Here is a 12391-nt window from a genome sequence, read left to right on the forward strand (position 1 = left end):
AGATCAAAGTAAGAGTGCTTTACTTTCACCACTGCTTATACTTTGTTGTCATCTGTGATCGAACACAAATCTAGAGATCTTAAAAAATTGGTTCTGAAAGATGGTTGCAGACACTGATCATACAGACAGTGGCAACCCAACCAGTGCTAGGTATTTAGGTGACAGTAATTTCCACTCTCAGACTGACTTACCTAACTCAATGTCTTCATCCATCTAGGCATTAGTCTTATAAAATACTCTATTTAAATAAAGAAGCAATAAACCCATGAAATATTCCACTGTACAGTGCATTATTGCATGTAGAAACCATAGCAGGAACAGGAGATTGTGTTTCTCACAGTGACTTGACAAAAAGGCTATGGTGTCCCCTTTTCTCACAGGCTTAACGAATCCAGATTTCGTTGCATGATGAATAACTTCCAACAGGAAAAGGTGAAACACACAGTCCTCAGACAGATAAGGTGAAAAGGAAAATACTAAAGGAGATGAGGCATGATAATTTGAAACCCTGTATGCAGAGAGGATAGCTGATCTGAGTCTCTCATTCCTAAGCGAAAACTGTAACTACTTTATCATCTGTATAATGGATATTCTTCTTCCCCTTCTCTTTTTTTTTAAAAAAAGAAAGCCATGAGTGTACTTTCATGAGGTCAACTCCTGCACTGTGTTTCAGCAGTATTCTAAGCATACCTACTGGATCTGGGCAGAGGACAGTGTGAGAGGATCAGCTGAACAGATGGGGCATGACTCAGTTCACAACAGCACTGTCTAGTACCATTATACATTCTTTCGTGTTCTCCGCCTAGCCTTCAGCTTATTTTAGATGTCCCAGAGCATCTAGGATTTCCAAATCAGACCAGAAATTCTGACACAGGGTCTGTAAGCAATGTGAGCCCTTCCAACATGTCAGCTGAAGACTGGGCAAGATGGAATCACAGAAGAATGCAAGCCAGAGGTTACCTCTGAAGTCCTACCTCCTAACCACATCAGGCTCAGCTTGGTTGGAAGTTAGATAAAGGTGCTCAGGGTCTTGTCCAAGTGTAATTTTAATACCTCTGAGGAAGGGGATTTAACAGCCTCCCTGAGCAATCTGTTCCCATGGTTAACCATTCTAACAGTGGTAATTCTCCCCCACCCCTTCTATCCGGTTGCATTTTGCCTCTCTGCATCCTATGACCATTGCCTTTTGCCCTCTTGCTGTGCACCTCGAGTCTGGATTCATGCTAGTGATAGGACAAGGGGAAATGGCCTCAAGTTGCACCAAGGGAGGTTCAGGTTTAATATTAGGAAAGATTTCTCCACTAAAATAGTGGTTTAGCATTGGAACAGGGTACCCAGGGAAGTGGGTTCAGAAGTGTTCAGAAAATGAGTAGATGTGGCACTCTGTGATATGCTTTAGTTGGCATGGTGGTATTCGGTCAAAGGTTGGACTTGACCTTCAAGGTCTTTTTCAACCTTAATGATTCTATGACTTATTTTGTCTCTAGCCCTCCTAGTATCAGGTATAAGTTAGAAGCTCTCCTTAAGCTTTCTTTTCTTGCAGGTTAAACAAATACAACCTCTTCAGACTCATACTTCATGTGCTTCCACTCCCTGACCATCTGAACAGCTCCCTATGGGCGCCTCCTCCGCTGGCTCACAGCTCTGTCACAGCAGAGAGGGCTCCACAGTATTCCAGCCACAGCCTCCCGGGTGTGGGATGACACAGCCCAGTGTGCTGCTAGTGCTCACTGCCACAAGGCTACGCTGCAGGTACAAGTTCAAGTAGTCCATCAGGATTGGGGGCATCTTCAGCAGACCTGCTGCACAAAGACAGGGGTGTAGCTCCTTTTTTGGGCAGTAGCTGCCATCAGGATTCCAAAGTACTGTTGTATTTGAAGTCACTAGGATTTTAGATGTACTTAATTATCTGAATTCTATCTTAGATTATAGTCACAATACATGTCAGCTACTTTAAGCTAACCTTTACAAATTCATCCAGCATCAACCAATGCCAATAATTCAATATTTTTGGTGCAGGAACCATCCTCACCTTTAGCATTAGTTATTGTCTTCTAATTACCATCCAATTACTTACGTTAATGATTACTGTACCATTGAAACCAAAATATATTTGGGATTGCAATTACTGAAACTGTGAAAGCTGAGTAGGTTATAAAATCTTTAATAATTCCCCCTTTTTCACTTATTTTGAATTATTTTCTCCCATTGGAATAAAGAGACAATGAAGCTACTAAGATGAGTAATTGCTCTCTGATGAGAGACAGGTATCCCCCAAATGGTTATTTTCCAAATAAAAAAATGGTTTCCCAAACATTAGTGGTTTTATTTTTCAGAGCCAAACTCTGTAGACTTATGTTCTCATTTAGACTCAGTGAGAAGAAAAGTGACAGCATAGGATTCATATCCCCTGGGCCAGGGTAAATTTCCCCTTAATGTGATGCTGTCATATTTAACAGGCTGGCAATACACCTTATCATAGAATCATAGACTGGTTTGGGTTGGAAGGGACATTAAAGAATGCCTAGTTTCAACCTCTGAAATGGGCAGGGGCACCTTCCACTAGACCAGGTTTCTCAAAGCTCCATCCATTCTGGTCTAGAACATTTCCAGCAATGAAGCAGCTACAATTTCTCTGGGCACCCTGTTACAGTGCCCCTCTACCCTCACAATAACTATTTGATTAACTCCCAGAGGATGTTTTAATTCTGGCTTAAGGCAGCCTGTCTAGAAACATTATCATGTATTTCTTCATAAAAATTATCATATTGGGGGACAGGGTGTGCATATCTTGCTGTGGTAAGCACCCTATTCTACATGGTGCATAGACCATCACTGCTATTTCTTTTCAGAAGAGGATACTTTTCATTTGTGTCTAAATATTAAACTGCAGTTTGATATGCTTAGCTAGCTCTCATTTAAATGTATCTTGAATATTTCTTCCTGTTTTATGCTATTTGTTCTAATTCTTTTCAACGTGATATACATTGAAATACATAATGGTCTCACAAAGGACTAAAAGCATATGCATTTAATGCATATTCTCTTAAAAAAGAGTATTGGTTAAAAAGTCTGTAGGATGTTTTAGCAGCTACCTGTCATTCTCTAAATCTTGCCTATCTAACCTATCTAAACCTATCTAAATTTTTCTTTTGAATAAAGCTAGCATGTATGTCTTGATATGATCAGATTCACTGATTGCTAAAATTACTATACTTTAGGAAGTAACACTCTTACTTTAATCCCCTTGGAATAAATACTGTAAATTCTTGATCATAGGAAGATTTAATCACCTCAAAAATACTTCAATGAATTTTCGGATTTATCTTTCTAGTAATTGCTCCTATGTTGTATCTTCCTTTCTTATAACCCAGCGGGACAGCAATTAAAGTTGTGCAAATAAATAATCATCTTCTTGCAGACAAAGATCTTCAAGAAATATGTTCTGCCTTTTATCTTAAAGATAAGAAAGAAGTTATTTGGACAAAAGTGGGGTTTTTAATGAAAGACTTCTGGGAAAAATAAAGAAGGAAAAGCTAAATGATTTTACAATGTCACTAAGTTTATGAAACTGGCTTCAGGGTTTTCTCTGTGAAAACAAGATCAAACCCTTCTTAGAGTCATCATGTTTCCTTAGCACTATTTTCTTCCCCTTATGCCTCTGATGAAAAAATACCATCACTTGAAAACGCAGATAAGAAAGCCGTCCATGATTTGACTTTGGAAAGCAGTAGTTTTCTAAATGGCAATTATTACTGCTAAAGCAATATATGAGGTACTGACAGTGATCTGTTTCCTCAGAATGTTGATCCAGTCTGAAAAAAGAGGGGTGGGATAGCACAAATACTCTCACTGTACCAACTGTTCAGATTAATGTTACAGACATGAAAATAGTCTCTAAGCAGAATTTTGACTGTAATTCCATTTCCACACTGCATAAACCATTTTGTCTTTCACCATATTCCCATGCTTTCTGAGTGAAGCTGATTTCATGCTTAACAATGCAGAATAGCTTCATAATCCAGCTATCTAAATAAATTCCTTCAAGATTTAAACACTTTAAACTGAACCCCTGACCTGAAGCTACTGGTGTTACTATTCCTTGGTGTAAATGACTGAACTAGGAGGAGGATCAGCAATCCATTCTACTGGAATCTGTTCTCAAAGACCTTTCATGACTCTGTAAACCTAATTTTTTTTTTTTTAAAGTTTTTCAATTTTTAAAAAATTTTCTCCTAAAAAAGTCCTATTACAAGGAGAATTTAGGGTCTTCTGTAGGTTGAAATCTCCTTACATGATCCTTGAAAGACAGATATCTTAAAAATCTAGTCCTACTTTTCAGCAGTGACAGTTGGAAACATGCTGCTCTTCATTCACTTATTATCCATGACTGGAACACAACTGCAAAAGCTGACTGGATTATTTTCATCTGCTGATAAGCTGTACATAGAAGCCTACGTTTACTTAGGTAAATCATCATTTACTGTTTGTTACCAATGTTGCTCTTAAGCATCTGATAATTGACTATATGTTTCTTTTATACATAAAATATTTATTGAAATAATAATTTATCATTATTGAAAAAGTTTGACAAGTTTTTTGCACTAAGTTGATTTATTATAGCTCAGGATACAAATGAAAGAGCTGCATTGCTATTTTATTCTAGGATTGAATAAGGCTTTGAAGTGGTTAAGAACAGCAGCCTTGGAGATGATAATGAGCAGCTTTCTTGGATTACCAAAGAAAGTTCTAGATATTTCAGTTTTGAAAGTTGATAAGCCATAACAATGACACCTGAATCTTATTCATGATTTTAAAGAGAGGAGCTATTCTAATGAAAATAGTTACCACCTGTTCTGTAGACATCCTTGCCTTGCCTATAAGCAACTCTCTCCACAACTTTCTTAATTCCCCATGACTATCAAGCCTGTACATTCCCAGAACTATGTCTTGCTTAGATTCCTTCCTTGCTGTCTGTTAGTCAACGCCCTTTGAAGTCCCATTTCTCCTAGAAATATTACCAAAGTAATCACTTCCTTTAAATAAAGGTCTTATTTCCTTTTTTGCCATGCCATTTTCTTCTTGTCTGTTTATTTGTATAAAGTAATTCAAGCAAAATAGGTATTTTTGTCATCCAGAGGGACACTGAAGTAAAAAAAGAATAAAGAACATGATTTTTTTTTTTTTTTAAATTATGATCCTTATTATTTTGAAAGTATTCTTTTCTTGGCAAGCTGATTTTAAAATATTTGCATTTAGTGATGCTTCTGGAAGCAGTGTAACTATGGATCACAGTACAAAACTCAACATCTACAGTATTTTGCTTTAAAATGACTACAATGTCCAGACAACTCCTGCAAGAGGTATTTCATGCGGATGAACTGAGGGGCACGGAGAAGTAAGAGCAAGAACGATCATGTTGGAAGTTGCTCACATTTTATGTCTTTTCAGTATATCAGTGATTCATAAGGGAATGCATAATATGTGCCTGTTATCTTCATATGGGGAATTTCACAGAAAATCCTCAAGTAAAGATTTGTTTCATATCTCTCTTGTAAATTACTTATGTTGAAGACTGGGTATTCAAATCATTCTTAGTAACTTACTACATTATTTTAACAGATCATTTGAATCACAATTTCTGTGAGTTAAAAGGTATTTTTGTTACAATCTTATGAGAGATGCTACGTTATATTCTCATCTATGGAACAATTCCAAGCTTATCTATACAGCCCCTTCACAGCTGCAACTCGTCCTATTTATAAGATGTCTAGAGTTTTAAGACATAATTCCAGCATGTTGTCAATTGTGGAAGATACTAACTCTTTAGCAAAGGCTAGTGCATATAAAGTAAATAAGCCACACACCTCTTTGTCACACTCCTTATAAAGGACCATCAACTTACATGCATGCGTTTTATGACTGGCTAAGGACAACGGCTGAAAATGCCAAGCTGTGTATTTACTCTAACAGACTGTCCCCCCAGTCACTGCTGGTTTCTTTCAGTAAAACTCACTGTTTGCAGCACTGAAGTTCTCTTTGTTAACAGGAAAGATACACTATGGGTGAGTATCTCAGACTGCTCATTTATGGGCCTCAGTTACATTGCATCTGCTGAAGGCTGAATGCCCAATGATCTATACCACTCTGAAGTGCTGACATTTCTTTCCCCAACAAAGTTTCCTAACTGTTCATGGAGAAACATTGCCAGATAAACAATTTGCCTTCCACCTGACAAAGGTATCTCATGTTTCCTGCTTGCCTTATTTGCACTGGGACAAGGTCTCCTAAGTGCATCGTGGGTATGTTAAAATACAGTGACCGAATTGAGTTCAGCAGACAGGATGGGCACATGACTACCGTGCTGGTACACATGTGACCCCATGATGGGCCACCACAAACAGTACTCAGCAGACAGAAATCATTAGCACATGTCACAGAAATTTTAACCATGGATGTGTTTGTATTTGGTCATATGGTCACTGAACTGTTAATTGCTGCAAACTGATTTAATAACTTTACTAATAATATGAAGCTATACATTTCATACTCTTGATTATGATCAAAATGAGATATGAGTGCCAGGTTTTGATAAATATTTAGGGGCATTTTCTTAAGACAAGTCATTCAGATCTTTATGATCGACTGAATTAAAAAAAAGGAATTTGAAAACATTTAAAGGTTAAATTGTGATTAATTGTATAACTGTACATTTTTAAGGGGAATAGGAGGCTCCTTTATAATTTTTTTTTCCTTTTGTTTAAAACAGTTTGTTTGGAAACACTGAAGCTTGCAAAACGTTCTATGAATTGAAATGGTAACTCTTCAAACAGGAATTGTCACAGAAGTTACGTACTCTCAACAGCATGGAAAAGTTGCTCATCAGTGCTCAGCTGGGTCCTAATTAAGTAACCGACTTAAACATATCAGGTCAGTCTGAAGTTAAATAAGCAGGAATTTATGCTTTGCTGCCTGAGAATCTTAGAAGAAATGAGTTAATAAATTGTTACATTTTTCTCCAGAGTCAAATAAAGTTGAAAAATAATAACAAGGCTAAGAAAAATTCTGTTGTAGCTGACACATGTTGTTGCCATTCTTGCTTTAAAAATATGATTAAAGAGTAGGGTCTGCTTGTTCTTGCTGCCAAGATCTCTCACTTACATCTGTCTAGATGTATTGATTTCAGTGAGTAAACCAATGTATTTTACTGCCACCATAGATAGTAAAAGATACAAATGTCCGAGTTTTGAACTTGAATTTTTAAAGGATGTCTGCTTAAATGTATTAGTCTCCGGAATACTAGGAAATAAAGAGAGACTCTAGCCATGTTTTCCTGTTGCACTTTCTCAGAAACTGATTTGCAACTACCAATAGATATTTACACAAGAAAAATACTGATAGATATTTACATAAGGAAAAAGGGTAACTTCTGCAGAGACCATTCTTGCATACCTCTGCAATAAAGAAATGCTTCAAATATTTAAAGAATTAATGCTTAACTGAGAAATTGAAAATACACTACTGCTATTTACCAAGTGGCAGCTGGACTACTCAAATATGACTATAACAGTAATAAATAATCATGTGTTTAGTGCTTTATATTCTCAAATATTCATTACAATGTTTCCAAAACAGTGGACAAGGAATACTCCCTCAGACTTACCCACATTTAATCTGCCTGTGACTTCTCCGTTTGAATTGCGAGCATTCACAGTCACATTGTGAGTAGACTGGAGAAGCAGTGATGAGTCCTGAAGTATGGAGGGAAAAAAAAGTATGTTAGGCAGGACAATTAGAACTATGACAATTTTCAAAATTTAGTCTATTGTTGGTATCAATTCAGTCACTGAAAGATCTTTGCAGCTACAAAACTATCCGCAGATGTCATCAAATAATGTGGGCAGATGATTCTGATTACTACATCAGATTTATAATAAGAAAAATAATTATAGGGAATACTTCAGGTGAACAAAATCAGTGCCACTGGACCAGTGAACATGGATGCTAACATTTTATCTTTTGGAAAAAATGCTTTAGTACTAGATTTACTATCTTCAAATACATAACTGAGACTCCTAGAAGAGAGTCATTTAATTGAGTGTGAGCACTCCACTTTGAGAATTCGTACTGTTGTATTAACTTGGTGAGAAACATGCATGTGCATTCTGCTTCCCCAATGGTCCTCGCAGTCTGTGGCTTAATTTTGGCACTTGGCACTGACTCTCCTGGCAAGGAAACTGCAACAGTGAGTGATGGAGAAAGTGGCAGGCTGATAGATCAATGCTGACTTTAACAGATGACAGTACAAATAAGTATGTTAGTCTAAATCAAATTGTCTCCCAGCCTGCTGTTCTGAAGGATGACAGAAAGAAGTGTATCAGTGGAATGGACAAGCAGCACCTGCTTGTCCACATCCCTGAATCATCACTTGAGCTGGGATATTTGCTGAGCAATCAGAGCCTCATGCCTACCCACCATTCTGTGCTACTTCAGGGCATGCCAAGCAGGTGTAATTGGTATCTTTGTTCATCCCAATCACACCTCACCACAATCCAGACTAGCTACAACAGGCAATTCAAAATTTCATGTTATTTTTAGACTGCAGCCTGCATGGAATTACTTCACCAACACCAAAACATCCCATTGTGTTAACTCATGGCTTCTTGTTGTGCTTGTCGACCTCCTCCCCAGTGATGCACCATTTCCATTACTTATTTCCAGACCTGCATTGAACTCTGTACTTCAGGCCCATTGGACCCTCCACAAGCTACTCCCTGTCTTGAAGGGAAAATGTGTTGATAGACCCAGCTGCTCACTGTGCTCCATCAGACCACATATACAGACAGTAATGAATCTGGTAATGAATGGCAAGAGACCTGGAAGGGGGCATTTGGAAGTGTCCTAAAAATTTGTGAGGAAGGCAGAGTGGTTTTTTCTAATGTTTTTACTTAACTTACCACCTGAATTGTCTTTAAATGTGGCTGATTTTCAGGGGTATCATAGTGGCCACTGTCTTTACTTGACATTAAGTATCAGAAAATTATCTGGGGACACAAAATCTTACCATGCTCATTTGCATCAGCAAACTGTAAATACACTGGCAGACTTAAAAAAAGGGGAGGAAGTTTTTTGCAGTACAAGTGCTTTCATACTAAAGCATACTTTGTGTCTAAAGGACAAGAACTTAGTAAGTGATAAGAAGTGCCTAAGCAGATCTCAGTTGCCAAAGTATCAGGGAATACATGATATTAAGAGGGTATTAGCAAGCCACCTGCTTGTGACCTCAGTGGAGATACTCATTCCTAGATAAATAAGTGAGTTTCTAACTACTGGAATATTGTTAAAAGATCAGTCTCTCTCACAGCTATGGCTTCTGGTACTTTTTCTGGACTTGACAGAGACTATACAGTACCTGGAAGGACTAACCCCTGAAAATAACCCCAAGGCACGTTCTCATCTCAATTTAATGCTTAGAGTATGAGATAACCTGGGAATTTTAAACACTTTTCACATGATGAATTTTACTACAAAACACTTATTTAGTAACAGAACCTCAAACCACTGCAACCTGATTAAAAAGTAGTAAAATACATAGAAGCAACACACAGTTTGGAGTCAAACTTACACTTTTTTTTTAAAGACAACAAATGGTATCTTACAAGTAGGTAGAGAGGCTATCTCAAACGAAGTCATTAAGTGAGCAAAATAAAGGAATCTTGTTTTGTAAATTTTATCAGGAAAATATGAAAGCTCACAGAATTAACACAAATAATGAAAAGTCTTAGGAAAAAAGTAAGCCATGCATTAGAATGAACATTAATGGTAGTAAGTTAGTATGAAGTGGTACAGGAAGGTCAACAAAGACTGGGGATTGGGCAAATATAGTACATTTAAGTAAATGTGCTAAATGCCCCCAATGTCCCAAATCTGGGCATCCTTATTACATTTATTTGATTGCCATTGGTTGATTTAAAAAATAAGTTAGTAATTTGTGATATCAAATGAAAGTGTGAATAAACTGTACTCTAGATCTGCTGCTGCCACATACGTGGTTTAGACTAAATAAAATCTAGTAACATATTTTAAAATGCTTATCTTTTATCTTTCCATGAAAATGTATTAGCAAAGATGCAATGGTCTTGCCCACAGCTCTGTGTTGGACTCATAATGAAGGCATAAACTTGCAATAGGCTCCAGAGAGACAATGCACCGTAAGTAGATTTTCTGCTACATATTTCTTAGCACTTTGGAGACCTCATTAGGTGAGAAAATCTGTTAGGAGACTGCAAGGAGAAAACTATTAAGGCAAGGGAGAAAGCTGCTTCGATAGCTGGGAGAGGCCCAGTTCTCCAAGACAAACTTAGAAAAAGAAAGCATAACAAATAAGTAACATTATGAGAACAAACACATAAATGACAACTCAGGAGATCGAGCTACAGGCAATTAAGCCTTTAGAGAGTTCAAATATTTAAAAAAGCAAAGATACAAACAAAAAACCTCTGATGAATTGTCAGTAGGCAGAGAGAAGCAGTAGCCTGAAGGCTCTAATTAATGCATGCAACTAATGATCATGACGGGTCATTAGACAGCTAAGCTTATATTAGATGCTGCCACACCTCTTTTTCCTATATTGTACTAAATGTATTAAGAGCTGAAAAGAATATTAAGAGAGCACAAATGGTATCTTAACACTGCATAATGATCATCAGGAGCAGAGGGAGTTCTTTAGTATTAGCTGTGCCGGTCTTAAAAAGTTACATGTCTTACTGGATAAACAACCTCAGGGGAAATACATCTAAGCACATAAATAGTTTTCCCACTGCCTGTGAGGCAGAAAAGAATACAGCATAAGAAACTAAACGAAAGTACAGCTATAGTAATGGAATTTCACTGTCTTAATTAAGAGCTGTTCCCGAAACTGGAAATACTTGTTGCAGAAAGAGAGAAAAAGAAAAGCTTAATATAAGTAAAATATGTTGGCATTGCTTAAATTTTAGTAATCAAGCATGTTAACATCATTCTGATAAATTTACTTATATTTTCTCTTGCTACAGCAATAAACCACTAACTTTTTCCCTAGGTTCAGAAAAGTCTCACAGCTGGCTATTTCTTCTCGTTGATGATAATGTTTACAAAACATAAAACTTTATTTTGTGAGATGTTAAGACTATGGACAATAGTTCTGAAAAATATTTCTTTTATTGGCCAGAAGCAGATATCTCTCTATAAAAAATCACTGGAATAAGTTTCAGAGTTCCTCTGGATAATTAAAATCCAAATCAGATTCTCTCTTCCTTTTTCTAAACCCACTACTTCCATACCATTCCCATTCCCAGGGGCATTTTAAAGTTAATAATTTTGATGAATATTTTACCAAGTATGGTATTCCTTTTTTACCTCACTAGTAGTAACAACAACAATCTTTTCTGTCTAGGTAAACTAGATTAAACACTAAGTCCTTCCATTTAGACTTGTAGATATTATATACATAAATATATAAACATACCATATATTGCACTGTCCTTGAAGTAACAAAACAATAACAATATATTTTAGAGAAATCATAACTTTTCCATTGGGATCCTCTAATTTTAGAGATATTGAAACTATTCTGTAGTGCATGAATAAACCAAACAAGCAGTTTCCCAGGGCAGACTATATTGAAAAATAATCTCAGTAAAAATAATGAAAAGCTTTCTATACACTCTTAAAGTTTTAGCATGAATTATATATGATAACATTTATAATTCCTGTTTGAGCTGCTTATCACATGCCTAAGACATAAATGTTAATTCTGATAAAGCATCATAACACTGACCTTGTAAAGTGCACACAAATATGTGTGTATACTGATATACTAACACCCATCTATCTTTACGGTTCCATGACAGATGCCCGGACTTTGCTTAGGTTCAATTATTCAGAAGTGCATTAATTTTATTTAGCATTATTGAAAGATTATCCACTTACCACTCTCGAATGGATTTCTTTGGCATAAAGAGGGAATAAGAATTCAGATTCCCCTTCCAGTCGAAGGCCTTCCTTTGTAACACGCAGGTGTCCCATTCCAGTCTGAGGAGGAGATGTGAGAATTATGCACATTTTATTATAGTTGCTGTATTTATTTTGTGTTCTTTTCATGAATTGAACATTTTCAGAGCTGCCTGCCTTGAGTTTACTGATAAATATACAAATAGTAATGCATTTAAAATTTTGAGAATTCCTTATTTTTCCAGTAGTTTTCTGTGAGAAATTGCAAGTTTCATAAAATTATTAACCTTGTTGCTTGGATTGTTTTTTTTTTTTTGGGGAGGGGGGCGGTGGGGAGTGGAGTGGAAATACAGTATTACAGGCATTAAATTAAAAAGAAGTGCATTTGTCTTGGCTGTGC

General features: G+C 36.7%; 1 protein-coding gene across 5 annotated transcripts in view; it reads right to left on the reverse strand.

The window, feature by feature from the left end:
* SGCG (sarcoglycan gamma) overlaps window positions 1-12391 on the reverse strand; it is a 109858-nt gene that overhangs the window by 31347 nt on the left and 66120 nt on the right. For all 5 annotated transcript variants that reach the window (XM_069013505.1, XM_069013476.1, XM_069013516.1 and 2 more), the window contains 2 exons: window positions 11971-12072; window positions 7664-7751 (listed from right to left, as the gene is read on the reverse strand). In XM_069013505.1, coding sequence (XP_068869606.1) covers window positions 7664-7751; window positions 11971-12072 — 190 coding nt within the window. The remainder of the gene's footprint in view (window positions 1-7663; window positions 7752-11970; window positions 12073-12391) is intronic.

Source organism: Aphelocoma coerulescens, chromosome 1, assembly GCF_041296385.1.
Source record: "Aphelocoma coerulescens isolate FSJ_1873_10779 chromosome 1, UR_Acoe_1.0, whole genome shotgun sequence".
Taxonomy (NCBI): Eukaryota; Metazoa; Chordata; class Aves; order Passeriformes; family Corvidae; genus Aphelocoma; species Aphelocoma coerulescens.